Below are 19,208 nucleotides of genomic sequence, written 5' to 3'. Positions count from 1 at the left end.
TTGGGCCTACACCTGACAGGGAAGAGCTAGAATACTTAGGATAATAGGTAGGAATATTCGCCAGCAAGGCTGAGGTGGGAGGAACAAAGAGGAAAGACTCAGGGCAGCTAAAGAGAGACGTGCCTGAGGAAACGGATTAAGCTTTGTCTGTGATGTGCAGTTTAAACCCCTCCTCCAGCTACCTACAGAAACACCAGTAAGGTTGATATGACTCTCCAGTGTTTTGGCAGCTGGGTTTGTGGTTTTGAGACGAAGTGGGCCTGGCATCAGGGGGACACAGGACACAAGCAGAGGCTTCCAAGGATGCCCGGAAGCATCTCCGCTCAACATAGATGGGGAAACGGAGGACCAGAGGAGGGGATTGTTCAAAGTCATCCCACAAGCTAGAGCCCAAAGTGGCTCTTCCCGCTCAGAATCAACCCCCAAAAGCCCACGAGCTATGGTGATCCCCAATTCTCAAGCTTCCCCGGGGAGTGGCTAGTATAGATACTCTTGGACAGTGAGTTCCTTCAGGGTGAAGCCCCGGGGGGCGGGCTTCCGGAGCTGGTTCTCCTCCAGTCTCTTCTGCAGGGACACAAAGTCCTTGCCCAGCGTGTAGGCCAGGCGGGCCATGGCGTCCAGCAGCGGGGCGTAGTAACGGTGGCCCTCCCGGGCCTGCAGGCACTGCAGAGCCCTCTCCCCGGCGGCGAAGGCCTCGGCGGGGCGCTCCAGGTCGCGGTGGCACACCAGCATGGCGCACAGGGATGGCACCACCATCACGGGGCAGTGGGACGTCAGCTTCTCCTGTAGCGGCACCGTGCGCACCAGGATGTCCAGGGCCTTGGTGTACTGCCCCGCGCGCAGGCAGCCGAAGGCCTCCTTCAGCTCGGGCCGCGTGAGGAAATCGATGAACTCGCGCGAGCGCCGCACGCAGCGGATGGCGTAGAGCAGGCCTAGGTACTCTTTGAGGGCCAGCTTGCGCTCGGAGATCATCTCCGGGGTGAAGTTCCCCATCAGGTGCTTTTTGGGGAAGACGACATCTTCGATCTCTTCCCGGAAGGTCTTTAGGAGTTTCTTCTGGAGCATCTCGAAGTCTGAATAACGCCGTTCCAGGATGGCTTTGTTGCTGTCAAAACTCCCCGTCTGGATGACGACGATTTGGTACATCTGCGGTGCAAAGAGAGAGGGCCTTTGACTACACCCTCACGGAGGGTTTGAACGGACAGAGAGAGCCCGGGAAATAAAATAATGATGACCATCGTTTAAAGCATACCCTGGAAATGGGTGATGGCTATCTGCAATTCTGTTTTAAATTGCCATCAGCATTGGCTGAGCTGTAACAGCGAATCGTGACAAGAGTCAACCGGAGAATAACAAACACAGCGACGTGGAGGCATCCTGGGGCCGAAAGGGCACACAGGAAACTGCCGTGCGGGGGGCCTGGGGTGTTCTTGGTTTTACGTGGTCAAAACTGGGCCTCGGGCTTCCCTGGTGGCGCAGTGGTTGAGACTCTGCCTGCCGATTCAGGGGACACGGGTTCGTGCCCCGGTCTGGGAGGATCCCACATACCACAGAGCGGCTGGGCCCGTGAGCCATGGCCGCTGAGCCTGCGTGTCCGGAGCCTGTGCTCCGCAACGGGAGAGGCCACAACAGTGACAGGCCCACGTACCGAAAAAAAAACAAAAAAAACAAAAAAAACCCTGGGCCTCAGGTTCCTGAACTGGGAGGCTTGGATTAATAAGATCTGTGTTTTCCAGGTGTGGAACTCCTGGGAGATGGTTTTAGGTGATATACTGGCAGTGATGTTGTAAGTAAGGAAACTATTCTTTTCTCTTTCAAGAGAATGCTGATTAAGGACACAGACTGCCTCGGTTATAATTCCAGCCCACCACGGTCTAGCTGTGTGGTTTTAGGTAGGTACTTTAACCTCTCTGAGCCTCCGTTTTCTCATCCAGAGAATGAGGATAGTAGCCTGCCTCACTGAGTGAGGATTAAATGAATTAATGCACTGAAACCATGACGTGAAGTCAGCACTCAGGGTCAGCTATTATTATGACTCCACTCCCATTTGGGGAATGGTGGGGGGCAAAGAAAGGCTGTGTGGGGGTCTTCCATAGTCATTAACCTCTCCCCCAACATAGGCTGAAATTCCATTCCAAAGAAAACAGCCCCAAGCCCAGCTTTCCACCAGCCATGGTAACCAGCTAGAATTTAATAACAGCCCTGAGCTTTCCTTGTATTTACTTTTATAATGACCTTTTCTTATGCCGTGTGATACTGGTTTTCCATTTAAGGTATTTCCCTTTTAAATAAATCTATTCAGTGTTTTTAAAAAGTGATCCACTTTAAAGAAAAAATGAGGTACATAATAAAAATGATATGAGGATATCAAAAGCAATGAAGCAGGGACACAGATGCTAATACCGGGTAACATGGGATTAAACTGGGCAGTTTGCTTCTTAGGCTTAGGCACCTTGACTCTCCAATTCTCACAGTGCTGAGCATGAAATCTCACTTTTGGACCATTTTTTGCCAGAAGACTTCTGTGAGTTAAAGTGTGTCAATCCATTTCCTGGTCAGGGAGACTGAGGGGCCACCGGCCTTGCCCAGGGCCGGGAAGGAGGCCGTGAAGGTGCGCCATCACCTTTTGGTCTCTGCTTACCACAAACTTGGAGACTCTCCCCTCCTCGATGCGGGCGGAAGCGATCTCGAAGAGCAGTTTGACGTGCTTCCAGCAGCGTTTCTGGGTCCGCCAGTACTCCTGCAGCTCCCGCGTGGTCATGCTGGAGTTGGAGCTTTGGCTGCCGTGGGCATCTGGAAGGACCACGCGCTTAAGGACTAGCACAGGTCAGCGCGCTTTAGGGGCAAGGGCTTGGGGAGATGGCTGGGTCTGTCTGGGATGAGCCGTGGGAATCTGGAAATGCTGTGAATATCCCTCTCCTCCATCCCACCTTGGATAGGCCCAGTCGGGCATCAGTCAGACCCCTACACCCAACCTGGCTGAATCCATCTCACCATGGGCAACCTGGAACAGCCCAGCGTCCCCAAGAGCCTTCTTGGTTGTGAAATGCAGTGTGTCTGTGGTACATCGTCCACGTCTGGCTGTTGTGAAACCCAATGATCCGGAAGAGCAGGGATGTGGCTGGTGGGTTTCCACCCTCCCTACTGTCGGCTGAGCGCACACCAGCGGACGATGGGGGCAGCTTTGAGGATGCTGGGCTCCAGGTTCAGCTTGGCGGGCCCTTCCTCTCTCATCTCATTCCCCACACTCCCTGCTTTTTCTTGCACATGCCACTTCTTTGCGGTACACGGGCCTCTCACTGTTGTGGCCTCTCCCGTTGCGGAGCACAGGCTCCGGACGTGCAGGCTCAGCGGCCATGGCTCACGGGCCCAGCCGCTCCACGGCATGTGTGATCTTCCCGGACCGGGGCACGAACCCGTGTCCCCTGCATCGGCAGGCGGACTCTCAACCACTGAGCCACCGGGGAAGCCCCTAACAGTGTTTCTTAAACCTCACTTGAGCCCTAGGCCATTCTGAGAATCTTGGGAAAGCTTAGAATCCTTCCTCTCCCCAAATGCACAAACCACTGTACATTTTATTTCAAGGGACATGTGTCCCAGGAGCCCTTCTCCAATATGTCCTTCAGGACCCAACCCATGTATCATTTCAACTGCCCTTTGGTGTTAGAATAAGAGCCTCCCACCTTGTCCCTGTGCCTTTTCCATGGCATCTTACATTATTTTCTACAGATCCGTTTCCTTACTAAACTTGAAGGCCAGCACGGTGTTTGATTGTTCCTGCTTCCCCAGTGCCTGCATAGGGCCAGGAACAGAGCAGGCGGTCAGCCAGCACATCTTGAAGGGTTGCATGCATATGACAGACGTTTGCTCCAGGAGCTGGCGCTATAGCAGACACTGTCAGTGCCCGGCCATGCCCCCTCACTGGCATTGACTGTTTTGGAACATCCCACTGGCTTCTATTGGAAGCACCTGGGACTCTCCCCCTGAGGGCTTTCTTGGGCCATTGCAGCATGCTGTGGAGCATACCTCTGCCAGTGGAGGATGGGACCAGGGGATAGCAGGCTGGCCTCCTTGCCGTTGGGTTGCGACAGCTCTAAGGTGTGATCCATACGGTCTCCCAGACAACCCCCATTGGGACTGAGCCCTAGTTGCCCACAGTGGTAATCTTTTCATCGACATCCCGTACTGGTTTCCTGCGCTTCCTTTCCTCGGTTTCCCACTCCCCTGCCATACCTCCTGGCATTGTCTCCTGGATAAACCACTTGCACCAAATCCCTGTCTCAGTGTCTACTTTGGGATAACACAAGTTAAGTGAGCTGCCCTGTTTCTCATGGCATCCACCGAAGTATGCACATTTGTATTTCAAATGTCTTCAAACCTCTATCCCCCCGACCAAGCCCCAAGCCTCAAACCCACCTAAGTGCTCTTCAGGTCCTGGACGTGGGAGGTCTGGGCCAGGGGCTGATGCTTTCGGCTTGGTCCCTGCCATGCACTGGGCTAGGGGTCTTGTCCATCCAGGGCTCCTGGCGTGCTTGGGAGTTGCCATGCTCCAAGGCTGCCAGGAAAACAAGAGAGAACAGTGAGTGCCCACTTGTGCTGGGGTTCCTGGTGGGTCCTGAGGTCTCCACTGCTGAGCCCTCCACTGCCCACCTAGCCATCCGCCCAACTGCCATATGCTAAACCTGGGCCTGGCCCTTTGCTGGACTGATCAAGGCTGAGCAGAACCTTCTCTTAGAGTTAGGATCCTTATATTATCGAGTTGCTCTGAATTTTAAATGAGGTGACTTTAAGCAAAGGTAGTAGCTTAATGATTGCTTGAGAGAAAGTTGCTGGCTTGTCCAGAAAAACCAATATTTCATTTCATATTACATGTGTAAATAAAATCTTAGTGTCCAAAGCAAGGAGGCTGGTATGTATCCTTCCCTTTTCTCTCTCTTTATCTTTAAGCAAACATTTACTAGCAACTTGTTATACCCACTTCGTATACACGCAGGCTCTTCATACCCACCATCTGATTTGACACCCACGATAATCTATCGTGACTCGAATAACAGATAAGGAAACTGAGGTTTAGCCCGAGGTCACGTGGCTCATGAGCGTGACCCACCAGCAGAGCCAAATGCCTGTGGTGTGCAAGCTGCACACCCTGCATTCAACACCCACTCTCTCACTTCATCTGAATCAGTGCGTGGTAGGAGTTTTTCGTCTCCATTTTATGGTAAAAGAACTGAGACTTTGAGCTGCCCAGGATCAAGAGCTGGGAAATGGTGGGCAGGGCACAAACGCAGGCTGGTCTGACTTCAGAATCCTCTTCCTGGTACTCAGGGGAGGGTGGGCAGCGGGAGTCCTGGGGTTCATTTTATGCATAACTCTGTCTGTGACCCAGGTAAGTGAACAAGATGAGCTGGTGCCTGGAAGTTATTTAACTTCTCTGAGCCTCAGTTTCCTACAAAAGGGACACAGTAACCTTCACGAGGCTGGTGTGAGTGTTAAGTCAGGCACACTGTGCGAAGTGCCAGATCAGGGCTGCGCACATACCAGATACTGTATTCGTCCCTTTTATTAGTACCTGACCCGTGATAGAGGCTCTAGGAAATACTTGCGAAATAAATGGCTGAATGAAGATGTAAGTTGGAATACAAGTTAAAATGTCTGAGACAAATTAGAAAAAGGGCCAATTAAAACATCAGCTCAGATGGAGCGAGTAGCTGGGGTACCATTTAGGCACAGAAATTCAAAATAAGAAGGATGCAAGTGACCTGACCTCCTTCTATTTTTTTTTTTTTTTGCGGTACGCGGGCCTCTCACTGTTGTGGCCTCTCCCGTTGCGGAGCACAGGCTCCGGATGCGCAGGCTCAGCGGCCATGGCTCATGGGCCCAGCTGCTCCACAGCATGTGGGATCTTCCCGGACCGGGGCATGAACCCGTGTCCCCTGCATCGGCAGGCGGACTCTCAACCACTGCGCCACCAGGGAAGCCCGTGACCTCCTTCTTAATGTGCTCTTGCTGTGTCAGGTGAAAGGAACCCTGGGGCATTCTCCAGGGGGCTCTGTGCTGGTGTCCAGTGGGGGGCTCTCAGGGACTCTCTGTCCAGCCTCATCCTATACAGATGGGAAACCGAGGCACAGAGCAGGGCATGGCTGGACCAGGGCTGCACACGCTTGAGTACCCTATAGCTTTCTCCCCTTGAGGAGTCAGGCCTTCCGTCCTGACCAACTGTGGGTCCGTAGGCAAGTTATTTAATATCTCCAGTCCTCGGTTTCCCCACCTGAGAGGTGTGGCCACCAGCCCTGTCCTAGATGATGGATGGCTAGGAACAGGTTCCCTATATTCTGGTAGGTGCCCAGGCAAGATAGCAAGTGGTCCACACACTCTTATCCAACGGACTTTGGGTAGCCAGGACTCTTGGGGGCTCAGTGATTCCTGTGGGCACTCCTATGCACCTGCTTCAGTTAGCTCATCTGTAAAATGGGTGATGGCGAGTAGAATTGGCCTCAATGGTCCCTGCCCTTCCAGCTCTGCTGTCTTGATCAGGCAGCTGGTGCCAGGTCAGAAGCAGGGCACTGTTTGCCCAGAGACCCCATGAGAATCCCAGGAATGATGGCCTTGGCTGGGCATTCCAGGAAAGACCTGGAAAAGCTGAGCATGAACCCAGAGCTTAGAATAAATACCAAATTCAGCAGCCAAAGCCAGCTCCCTTAGGTTCTCTTTTATGGGATCGGCTGAAACTGGAAAGTGGCAGGGAGAAAGTTGTCACTGGTGCATCTATGGAGTCTCTAGTCCTCAGTTTCCCCATCTGTGAAATGGGGAAAGCAATCCTGTGGCTCCAAGAGCTCTCTGGGGACAGCTGTACATGGTGTTCTGTGGGCCCTTCCCTCCCATCTCTACACCCCGCAGAGCAAAGATTTCTAGGCTTTACAACAAAATATGACGAGTGTTGGTCCTCCTGGCTTGGGGGCCTGTCCTTGGCCCAGCGGACAGCAGCTGCCCAGCCCCTCCACCATCCAGCTCCGGGAGCAGTCACCCTTGCTCCTTCCTTCCCAGGTGCCCTGAGCATCACTTCTCCCTCTAAGGGATGCCTGCCATGTCCAACCTTCTCGTGATGGGCACACAGGGCCCCCTTCAGAGCCCATGCTACCTCTCTGGGGGGGCAGGAGGGGACATTCCATCAGGGGTGAAACTCCAACAGAGTAAAGCACCCTAGTCCAACCTAGGAGACAGAAGATCCTAGACACTCCCAAATGTGAGCATATATCAGAACTTCCTCAGGGGCGAGGGTGGAAGTGGAGGTGCCGAGGGGCAGATTTCCTGCTCCCAACGTCAGAGAGTCCCATCTAGCAGGTCCTGGGGTGAGCCCTGGATTCTGCATTTTGCACCAGTCCCGAGGGCTCTGCTGATACAGGCGTTCCCTGGCACCACTTTTTGAGAAACACAGGTTTGGTGGATTATTCCCCAGGCTCAGGAGAGGTTGGAGAAGCATCTGGCACTTCAAAAGGCATTGAGGAGACGGAGGGTCGAGGAGCTGCTCCCTGCTCCGCCCCAGTGCGCTGAGGGGAGCCCTGCGTATCTGTCACCAACCCTTCTCCCTACCACCCTGCCCCCAAGAGGTACCGAGGGACGGTTACAGGAGGAGGGGGCTCAGGCCACAGGTGGGCAGAGGCCCACTGAGCTTGAGATCAGACACTGACCTGAGGTCTCTGGTCCTGTGCGTGTCCAGGGGTCCAGGAGGGATGTCACATGGCCCCCTTCAGCTCTCTGTTCCAAGCTCTGGGCGAGCAGGCCAGTGGCTGCCACTTTGCTAAGTTCCCTGTATGAAAACAGGAAATAAGCTGTGTGACCCGCTCCTGGTGGCCCCAGCCCATTGGCTGATGAAAGATGGTAGTGAACTCAACTAACAGACAGTCTGAGGCTGCCCTGCTGGGCAGGACCTGGCAGGGCAGGGCGGGCCTGGATCTCAGTTCCCACATCAGCCTGTCTGACCCTCAGGGTCCTTGACAATCTCTGGCATTTCGGACATTAGTTCCCAAAGCTCTTTAATGTGCATTATCCTACCCTAGTGAGCTAGGCACGATGGGGGCCATCCTGCTCTAAGGACAGATGGGGAAACTGAGGCTTGGAGAAGAGAGCTGGTGGGATGCAGAGCCAGGGCCGGATTGGGGACGGGTAGACTCAGAGTGCCTTTCTCTGGCGGAAGCTGCATCCCACATGCCAGACAGAAAGTACCAGGGAAGCCAAACCTCTGGGCAGTTGCATGATTTGTAGTCAACCGTATTGTGGCCTGGAGTGCAGGAGGCTGGAACAAGACAAAAAATAAAACCTCTCCAGCTCACCCCGCCCCCCCCAAGAAGTCTACCATGTATCTCTCCCCAGCCATGATTCCTCCCCTCCCCAGTCCTGATTTTGATGGGGATTAATTCCTTGCTTTTCTTTTTTTTTTTTTTTTTTTCTTTTCTTTTTTTTCTGCAGTACACGGGCCTCTCACTGTTGTGGCCTCTCCCGCTGCGGAGCACAGGCTCCAGACGTGCAGGCTCAGCGGCCATGGCTCACGGGCCCAGCCGCTCCGCGGCACGTGGGATCCTCCCGGACTGGGGCAGGAACCCGCATCCCCTGCATCGGCAGGCGGACTCTCAACCACTGCGCCACCAGGGAAGCCCCCTTGCTTTTCTTTGTAATTTATCACCTACTAACAGACCCCAAAACAATAGTTTCATTTTATTCATTTTTGAGTTTTATATTAATTGAGCCACACATACTGTTTGTATGCTTTGGTGCTTTGCTTCTTTCATTCAGCATTTATGTGAATAAGATTCATCTATTTTTGTGTGTGTAGCTAAAGCTTTTTCATTTTTCCTGCTGTATTGCTACATTATTTGAATATATCAGTACTTTTTTTTGTCTATTGATGCACATTTGGGTTGTTGCTAGTTTGGGCCATCATGATCAGTGCTGCTGGGACTATTCATACACATTCATCCAATGTACATATTTATCTGAAGCGAAATGACTGGGTCTCAGAGTATGAATAGCTTCAACTCTACTCAATCATGCCAAACACTTTTCCTGAGTGGTTGTGTCATTTTTCAATCCCACCAGCAGTGTATGAAGGCTCTAGAAGTTCTGCATCCTCACCTACACTTGCTACGGTCAATATTTTTTGTTTCAGCCATTCCAGTGGGTGTGTAGTGGTATCTCGTCATGGTTTTTAGTTGCATTTCCCTAATGACTGGTGATGTGAGCATCTTTTCGTGGGCTTATTTGCCATCCTTATATCCTTTTTGGTGAAGGGTCTGTTCAAGTCCATTGCTCATTTTTTTGATTGGCTTATTTTCTTCATGGTTTGTAGGTGTTTTTTATGTATTCATGTGGTTATATGTACTTCTCTATAATATCCTTCCCATCCTATGGTTTGCAGTTATACTCTCTTATAATGGGGTCTTTTGATAAATAGAAGTTGCCAACTTTAAAGCATTCAACTGTATCAATCTTTTCTTTCATATCTGGTGTCATACCGTAAGACCATGGACGTTACTCCTTTATCGTTCTCTCTGCAGCAACTTCACAGGCCACTGTGAGGCGTAAGATGAGTTAAGACGCTCAAAGCACTTAGGACGGTGCTGGTATCTAGTAAGCACTGTACAAGGGTGGGCAATTCTTGTTATTCTACAAACCTTTCTAGTTTGCCTTTCTTACTTGCAGCAGTATAATGCCCTTAGAGTACGTAGATTTTTGTGTATGGTGTGAGGTAGGAGGTCCATGTTTTTTCCCCACATGTTCACCTACTGGCCTTATTTATTGAAATGGCCGTCCAATCCCACTGCTTTGCAGTGCCATCACTGTTATAAAAAGAGTATCCACACATGTCAGGGTCTGTTTAGCTCAGGGGGAGGGGCATCAGTAGTGTGCCTCTGGCCTGCTAGCTGGTGAGCCCCTGGGGTGCAGGGGCCATATCTCATTCACCTCCACCTTGCACTGCCCCATAGAACACCTGGTGTGGCATGGAGATGCAGGTTCTGTATAGAGGGAGGCTGGAACGCCATCTCTCCTCCTCTCTGAGTCCTTTCATGGTCCTGGAACCTGCGAGATGCCAGCGTAGACTCTGAGTCCTTCTCTACAGGCCTGTGTGTCTCTCACCCACAACCAGCAACTGTGGGGAAGAGTGTGTAGAAGCCACTGCTTCCTCTTCTCAGGGTGGGAGATGCTTTTTGGAAACCCCCAGATGTGCAGGAGCGTTTGGCCTGCATAGGAAGGACCTAGCTGGACCAGAGTAACCAGGAGAGGCCACACTTGGCCACCTGCCGGGTGTTGGCTTTTCTCTGCAGGACAGGGCTCGAGGTGGCAGAGGACCTCTATATGTCTACGAGGACAGGCAGGGCCCCGCTGTCATGGTTGGGGGGCGGGGACAGGAATGGGCATTCCCCCACTGCACTATTGAAGCCAGAGGGGACACCAAGGGGCCTTGGGAACTCAGGAAGGGGAAATGCTGGCATGTCAGAGTCTAGGTGTCTTCCCTAGAATTCACCCTGCTTGGACCCTTCATTGGCTTCCCCCCACATTCCGAGTAAACCCAGCCCCCCCCCCGACCGCTGAGGCCTCCGTAATCTGCTGGTTGCTCCCTTCTTAACCTCATTCGCACCCCTCCCAGCATCACTTACCGCACACCAGCTATCTGGGCTGCTTTCTGTTCCTCAAATGTGCTTCACAGCCTTTGCGCTTGCAATTCCTTCAGCCGTCACCGTCCTGCTCTCGGTTCCTTCCATGACAGGCTCTTTTCTTTCTCATCCTCAGGGTGCAGCTCGATTGTCTCTACTTTGTGCAGCCCTCCTTGACCCCCCGTCAAGAACTATCATTGTTTTGCTTATTTGTTTACTTGTTTAGTGCCCGTCTGGAATGCCTTGATCACGGGGACTTGGTCTGTGGCAGCGTTCTGTCCCCAGTACCCACCGCAGCGCCTGCCACCTAGTGGATGCTTGGTAATTGTGTGAATGAATGAATGAGTGGGCGAACGCAGAGAAGTGGAGATCGGGCTGTGACTCCAGATCAGCCCTGACTCACTGTGCGACCTGGGCAGGCCACTGCCCTCTCCGAATGTCAGTTTCCTTAATTGCGACATGAGATTAAGTTAAGGATCCTCCCGGCACCAAAGCATTCCCCACTGGGCAGATAACAATACTGTAAACTACCACTCACTGCTGCTCTGGATGTCTGACAAGCTTGGGACTCCAACACCGAAACACCACTTTTGAGAAATTCAGTAAGAATTGATTGATCACAGGCGTGCCTCCACTTGTCTGGCAAAGAAAACCCAAACTGGTGAAGTTTTTGTTCGTAAGTAGGTGATGCAAAACCCGGTCATGTCGGTCTTGTTTTTCCATAGCCGGGTATACAAACATTAGCTTTTTAAAAAATCTCAAAAGTTCTTAATACTGCAGGGTTTTAAAATTAGGGCCACAGACAGAGTGCGCTGTAGGGCACCGATGTGATGTGGTTATACTGAGACATAGCAGAGCGTCGGGTGGGCCGGGGGGTGGTGGGACTGGGGTGTGGGTTTCTATTTTTATACTGCAGGCTGGGGAGACACCTCAGCCCTTCCTGGGCCTCACACAAGCTCTGTCAGTCCTTCTGATCTGTGTAAGAATTCATGGCTAAAATGTGGAGAAAATCTAACTTTAATTATCAGCAGGACACAAACATCTTGTGTTCCTGGGAGATCTGTTTGCTTAGGTAAAGACTTTGATGAGTTTGCATGGGAGTTTAGGGCCATCACACGTAGTTTGAAGGTTTGTGCCCTGCCCAGAGCACCTCAAGAGGGCAGGAGTGGGGCTGAAATCCAGCCCTCACTCTGCTTTTCCAAGCTGGCTCCTGTGTTCCCTCAGGTAAAGGGGTCGCCTTTTTCTAATCTGAAAAGAAGGGTGATGTGAGCTGGCTGTGAGTGAACTAATGACGGAGGATTGAGAAACTGTTTTTCAAAGACAGTAAGTTCAGCTGGTGGAATATTCTGTTTTGCTGAAGTGGAATTTGTAAGCTTGGGGCTAGAAGGGAAGGGTTTGAGAAACTGAAGGTGATTCTAGAAATCATATGGGGGAGGGGAAGAAGAGAGGAGACACAGTAAGGGGTCTGCAGAAGAGGAGGCCCACCCATCAGGGGAGCTGGATTTGTTGGGTGTCTTATCTTCAGCAAAACCTGCCTGATTCACTGATGAGCTTGGAGGTGGTTAGGGCTGGAGGTGGGGGGAGGGGACAAAATGTGGGTCTGGTCTTGAGATGGGGATGGGTAAGACCAGAGGCTGTCCAAAGGCCCCAGGTACATTGGGTTCCCCAGGTTTAAGGCAGCTCAGTAAAAAGCCGCCTTCTCTCCTGTGCCTTTCCCTCATGCATTGTCTCTCTTTTAATAAGTCACTCAACAAACTTGGGCCAGGCACTGGGCCAGAGGTGGAGGTCCGGCAATGGTGAAGGGATGTCTCAAGCCCGCAAGGACTCACAGTCTGGTGAGAAAACAGGATGGACGCATGAGCTGAAACAGAACACCATTTAGGCTGAGAGCAAACAAGAGCACAGGCAGGCTGCTCCTTGGTAGCTCAGAGGACTGGAGAGTTCTGTGGGGACAGTGGAAAGCTACCTGGAGGGAGGTGGGCATTGAAGGATAGGTAAGTCCCAACAAAAGAAGTGAAAGAAAGATGTGGGCTTGATTAACAGCTCCACCATCCTGTAGCTGAGTCATCTTAGGAAAATTGTTTACCTCTTGGAACCTGTCTCTTCATCTCAAAAGAGTGGGGACAAAGAATAGTACCTATTCCATAAAGAGGATCATGTGATGGATGAGAGTACAGTGCCCGGCATATAGTAAGTACTCAATAAATAACATTCATATTATACAGAGTTTAGGGCTTACTCTGTGCCAAGTTCTATATTTGTACTCCTCACGACAAGATCTAAGTGAATTGTCAGCACCACTTAGCTGTTAGGGAAACTGAGGCCAAGGTTAAATAACTGGCCCAAAGGTATAGAGATCTGGGATTCAAATCCAAGTTCGCTGGAGCCCAAAGTCTATGCTATTCAACCTGTTGCCTCCCACTGAGGCCCAGAGTGAGCAAAGCACAGAGGTGGGAGGACCAAGAGCTATAAGGACACTGGTGCATCATTTGGGCCTGGTTGTAGAAGGGTCTGGACACTGGTGGGTGGGTGGGCTGCTTAGAGCAGGGGACCAGCATGGAGACTGCTGCACAGTGTGAGGTTGAAGAGAGACTAGTTAGAATCGTGGGGAATGGCTGGGTGCTCTTGTCAGGTGAGAGATGACAGTGATTTGGACCCAAGTAGTAATAGTGGCTATGGTAAGAAGTGGCTGATTATGAATATGTTTTGAAGGTCAGGTTGACAAATTTGCTTCCAGGTTGGGTGTGGAGTATAAGAGAAGATGAATCGGGCAAGTTTTCCAAGTTCAGTTGCTCTGTTACTTTTCTTAAGTAATCTGCTATTACTGGGCATTCAGGAGGCTTCCAGCTTTTTGCTGTTTAGATAAGATGGTGGTGAACATCCTTGCAGACGGATCTGTACACCATCTGGAATGATTTTCCTGGGGTTAGAGTCAGTGCTTCTAACACAGCATTTCCCAGCCTCAACCAAATGTACACCAGCAGTGTGGGGTAGTGGTTTGAGCATGAACTTTGATGTCAGACATCTGGGGGCCAAATCTCGGCTCTGCTGTCATGACTTGGATAAAGTAATTAACTTTTCTGTGCCTCAGTTTCTTCCTCTACAAATTAGGGTAAAGATAGTCAATATCCTGTAGGTAGGATTAAATGAGTTAGTATCTGTAAAGCACTATGTCAATGTCAGTTTTTTTTCTTGAAATTGACTTTACATTTAAAATTTTCCAAGTACAAATGTGTTTTTTTAAATTTATTTTTATTTAATTTATTTATTTTTGGCTGTGTTGGGTCTTCGCTGCTGCATGCAGGCTTTCTCGAGTTGTGGCGAGCGGGGGCTACTCTTCGTTGCGGTATGCGGGCTTATCATTGCGGTGGCTTCTCTTGTTGCGGAGCATGGGCTCTAGGCACATGGGCTTCGGTAGTTGCAGCACACAGGCTCAGTAGTTGTGGCGCATGGGTTTAGTTGCTCCGCGGCATGTGGGATCTTTCTGGACCAGGGCTCGGACCCGTGTCCCCTGCATTGGCAGGTGGATTCTTAACCACTGTGCCACCAGGGAAGCCTCCAATTACAAGTGTTTTAAAAGGAATGTTTATATTAATACCTTCCATGAAAAACCAGCAATCACTTACCAGGAATAAGAAATCATAAAATAAAATAAATCTAGTGAAAACAAAACAGTGCTGGTGAATTCTAGTTAGATAAGGTCACAGAGCCAAGTAGACTAGGCAGTGTTAGAGAGGTGTTCAAGCCCTATTAGTACTAAACTGAGATGGCTTGCCTCAACTTAGAAGAATGGAAAGAAAAATGTAGAAAGAGGAAGTTTAAATGCCCTGTCCGCTGTTACCTGACACGGAACCATCACACTCCAGAGAGCTCCGTCCTGGGACTTCACAATAGTAAGGCTTTAGATGACTATGAACTTCCTGACCCTCAAAGGGTGCGTCGGGAACAGCTTTCCTAGCTTTTCAATTCACAGGATACCTCCGTGTGTGTGTGTGTGTGTGTGTGTGTGTGTGTGTGTGTGTGTGTGTGTGTGTGTGTGTGTGTGTGTGTGTGTGTGTGTGTGTGTGTGTGTGTGTGTGTGTGTGTGTGTGTGTGTGTGTGTGTGTGTGTGTTGGATGGGGGACTTGTCCTGAGAGGCTCTTCGATTCCCTCTGGTTCAAAGGTGGCTCAGGAAGGATGACATACTTGGCCCGGGTCATGCGGCACCGGCCGTCCAGCCTGCCTCTGCCCTGCGTGCTCCTCCGCCCACGGTCCGGCTGCCTCTCTCGGGAGGGGCGGGGCTGCCAGGCAGAGGGTGGGCAGTGGGGGCGGGGCACGTCGGGGGCGGGGCCGGGGCCGAGCGCCCGCGCATCCCAGGCTGGAGCTGAGCCGGGGAGTCAAGACTCAAGCTGCGAGGAGGAATCGGGAGGCCGGGGGTGAGTGGTCCTGAGCCCCGCGCGGGGGCGGCAGGTGCCGAGGGTCCCGCTCCCGGGACTGGGACACCTGACTTCCGAGCGGTCCAGGCCGCCAGCCTTAGGATGGGGCTGCCTCGGTTTCCCCTTCGGGAGTCCTGGGGTCTGGAAGGAAAGGGGGGTGTTTCGAGGTTGGGGAACCTCCTGGTGGGCTGTGACTACAAACGATGAGGGGGTTTGGGAGAGTGGGCAGAACTTCTGCCCCAGGAGCCTCTGAGGTCTGGAGAGAGACCGTGATTTGGGGATCGAGGGGTTTGTGGGGGCAGAACATGCAGGATGAAGTTTCGAGGCACCGGGCCGGCCTGGGAATGAGAAGGCCAGGCTTCAGGTCTGAGCGGGAGCTACTCTCTGTTCAGTCCCCTCCTCTCTCCCTCAGTTTCCCCATTTTCACCTTGCTTGTGGATGGGTGGGTATAAATGAGAGTGCCTGGATAATCTCTAACCCTGCCTGTGGCCTTGTAACTCTCATGGGGGTCTCCTACCTCCTCCTCCTCCCCCGTGGTGGGTGTGGAGACCCCTGCCCACTCTGCATCCCGTCCCTGCCCAGACCCGCCCACACCAGGGCATGCCGGCATCACATCCTTTGTGCTGTTCATCCTCTCCTTCTCTCCTAATGTTGAGGAACAGCCATCTGGTCCTACTTGCTTTGCAGCAAACTCAAAAGCCTCCCTCCATCCCCTCCAGGGAGGCCTCCCACCGCTGGACCCTTGGTTCTGAGTTTGCTCTTGCTTCTCTCTCTCTTTTGGAGCTCTTAGTCTCCTCCCTTTGGTGGGCTCCATCTCCCCATGGGCTGTTCCCTGGCCACAGGGTCCTTGTTCCATAGAGGGGAGAGAAGCCTGCCATGTCATCCATCTCCTGACCCCTTGATGAAGACCCGAGTGACATTCCGGTTGCTTCTGCTCTCCTGTCCCAATCACTCTGCCCCTAAGTTGGTTGGTTACTCAGATCCCCTTAGCCAATTGGCACTCTGAGATCTGAGGCAGGAAGGGACCCCATCTAGCCTACTGACCTCCCACCCAGTGCAGGATCCCTCTGTTGCATACGCTCAGTGATGGGAAGCTCATTCCTTATGAAGCGCTGTTCAGTGTCCTGCAGCTCCAGCTTCATTTAGTCAAAATCTGTGGCTTGCACATTCCACCCCTTGGCTCCACTTCTGCCTCCTGGAACCATGCAGAGTAAATTCATTCTTTTATCCATTCACACAATCTTGATCAGGGCCCTGCATGAGACACTGGGGAGATAGCAATGAAAAAAGCAGACAAAATTCCCTGCCCTCATGGGGTTGGTTTTCTAGAAGGGAGTTGGACAGCAGTCCCATAAGTAAATACAAGGTATGTCAGGTGGTAAGAAGTGCTATGGAGACTAATAAAGCAGGCAAAGGGGTGAGGTATTGGGCTGGGGGTATTGTGGTTTTATATAGCTTAGTCAGGGAGGGCCTCTCTGAGATGGTGACCACCGAGCAAAGCCTTGAAGGAGGTGAGGGGGGAGCTATGTGAATAACTGGGGGGAAAGGACAGTGCACCCACAGAGGGAAGAGCATGTGCAAAGGTCCTCGGGCAGAAGCATGACAGGTGGGAGCAGGTCTGGCTTGTTCTAGGAACAAGTGTGGCTGGAGCAGCGTAGGTGAGGAGCCAGTGAAGGATTAGTAGGAAATGAGTGCAGAGACATAAGGGGTGGGGAGGTGTGGATCCATTGCATGGGGTCTTGACGGACACTGCAAGGGCTTTGGTTTTCACTCTAAGTGCACTGGGAGCCACTGGAGGTCTTTGAGAAGAGGCGTCACCTGCTCTTACCTAGGGGTTAGCAGGTTCATCTGGCTGTGGACGGGAGAGAGAATGCAGGGAGGTGAGGGCAGAAGGGTGGGGGGACCAGTGAGGGGACCACTGCTGTCATTCTGGGTAGAGACCGTGGGGGCTTGTTACCCATGGCATAGAGGCGATGAAAAAATACCAGATTTTCAGATTTGGGATATATTTTGAAGGTAGGGGGTGATAGAATTTGGGATGTGAGAGAAAGGTGGAGTCAAGGGTGACTCGGAGGTTTTGGGGCTGAGCATCTTGAAGTTTAGAGCTGTCATCGGCTGAGATGGGACCTGTTTAGGGGGAAGATCTGGAGTTCGGCTTTGTGCTTGTGAAGTTTGCGATGCCCATTGGGCATCCACATGAAGATGTCCATTAGGCAGTTGCAAAAGTTTAGTGTGGGGCTTCCCTGGTGGCGCAGTGGTTGAGAGTTCGCCTGCCGATGCAGGGGACCCGGGTTCGTGCCTCAGTCCAGGAGGATCCCACATGCTGCGGAGCGGCTGGGCCTGTGAGCCATGGCCACTGATCCTGCGCATCCGGAGCCTGTGCTCCGCAACGGGAGAGGCCACAACAGTGAGAAACCCGCGTACCGCAAAAAAAAAAAAAAAAAAAAAAAAAAGTTTAGTGGGGAGGTTGGAGCTGGAAATAAAATTTGGGGCATCATCACCATATAGCTGGTATTTAAAGCCATAACAGCAGGTAAGCTCACTTAGGGAGAGAGTGATACAGAGAAAAGAGGTCCCACCAGGGAGTTCTGGGGCTCCCAGCATTAGGAACTAGCCAAGGAGACAGAAAGAGTGGCCAGTGAGATGGGAGGAAAAAGCAGAGAGTTGGGGTGTTCTGGACGGCAATATAGGAGGGTATAGGAGGGTATAGGAGGGGAGAACTTGAGGGCAGCAGTATAGACAACAGCTAAGGAGTCCTGCTGTGAAGGGGGCAGATGGAGAAATTATAGTGTGTGTATGTGCTGGTGAGAACTGCTCTCCCAGAGGGAAGCCCGGTGAAGGGGGCAAGAATGGAGGATGCCGCAGGAAGTGAGAGGGATGGGTCCACTGCCCCAGGAAGGGCGTGGCCCCAGCTGAGAGCAGGACAGTTAGGCTGAGCTTCCAGGGCCTCCCTCTCTTCTGTCTGCAGTGGCCCAGCCGGCTGAGATTTCAGCACTTAAGGAAATCAACTGGCTCAGGGCTCCAGAGAAACCAGACTGGCTGTGTCTCAGGAGGGAGGGAGGTGTCAGGGCTTGGCCTGGGCTTGGGGATAAGGGGGTGCCCACGTGGGTTACCCCTTCCACTTGACCCTCTGTTTCAGCAAGGAAGTGCCCTTTTCTTTGCACAGACCTCACCTTCCTCGAGAAAAGACTACAATGACTCCAAAGTTGCAGTAATTGAAGCAGAGAAGAAAAGGCAACGGAGAGAGGCTGATTTAGTCTGAAGAGGGGAAGTCTGAGCAGGGAGTAAAGGGGTAAGAGGTAGGATTTTAGGGACAGTTTTTATGAGATAGGTGATGAATGGACATCTGTTTTCTCCCATTCCCAATTTAAACTGAAGCAGGAAAAACTTTGGTTAAACATAATGAGGAACTTCCTGTGCTGGTTAGCGAGGACAGCAACAGGCCAGGTCCTCTGCCCTGGATGTTTAAGATGAGAAAGAACAATGCCTTCTTAGAGACAGGATGCTGGTCAGATTGGTCCTTGGGGATTCTCCCACTTCTGAGGTTTCCGGAAGAAGGCCAGGACAGAGTTGGGACTTTCCAGCTACTGGTGCGAAGATAGAGCAGCAAACCTTCTGGCTTGGGCCTGCCTCTTTCTCCAGGTGCCCTGACATCACGAGTTGGATATGTGTGGCTCAAGCATCCATCGGCTGACCCAGACTCGGAGTGTTTGGGAAGGGCCCCCTGCTTACTTGTAGCTTGTCCACTTGCGGCCTAGCATGTCTACGGGTGTGTCGGAGATCACTGGGCTTGGTGGGGTCTCTCAGTGCAGCTAATGGTGGAGGGGGAAGGCTTTGTGCCAGAACTGCTGAGAATTGTGTAGTTCTTCACAGCTGGTTAGCCACTTCTGGCTTCTGCCCATCTTTTCGGGGGTTTTCCCGGGAAAGAGGTGGGATCTGTGGGCAAATCTAGACCTGCCAGTCCTGTGCCACTCAGCCTTGCCTTCCTGCTCAAGGCCTGCCTGCAGATGACTTGGCCATGACTATTCTAAGCCTCATGATGTTTGACGGGGTGGGGAGGGTGGTCCAGGCTCTCCCGATGCTGAGGAGAGAATCAGCTGTCCGTCCTTAGGCATTCTCTGAGTAAAAGGGGCAGGGAATGTCC

The 19,208-nt window shown here is 52.0% G+C and overlaps 1 protein-coding gene across 1 annotated transcript; it reads right to left on the bottom strand.

The window, feature by feature from the left end:
- Positions 1-477: 477 nt before the first annotated feature.
- Positions 478-8,029, bottom strand: SNX20 (sorting nexin 20; the record flags this gene model as incomplete). The annotated part of the gene is made up of 4 exons (XM_082606930.1): positions 7,689-8,029; positions 4,417-4,555; positions 2,642-2,793; positions 478-1,146 (listed from the first exon to the last, which is right to left on the bottom strand). The coding sequence occupies exons 2-4, from the start codon at positions 4,544-4,546 to the stop codon at positions 478-480; spliced, it is 951 nt and encodes a 316-aa protein (XP_082463056.1). The 5' UTR covers positions 4,547-4,555; positions 7,689-8,029.
- Positions 8,030-19,208: the final 11,179 nt, after the last annotated feature.

Source organism: Mesoplodon mirus (assembly GCF_964341445.2).
Source record: "Mesoplodon mirus genome assembly, chromosome: 19".
Classification (NCBI taxonomy): domain Eukaryota; kingdom Metazoa; phylum Chordata; class Mammalia; order Artiodactyla; family Ziphiidae; genus Mesoplodon; species Mesoplodon mirus.
The sequence above is the reverse complement of the archived record's forward strand: the minus strand, read 5'-3'. Positions and strand labels throughout refer to the sequence as shown.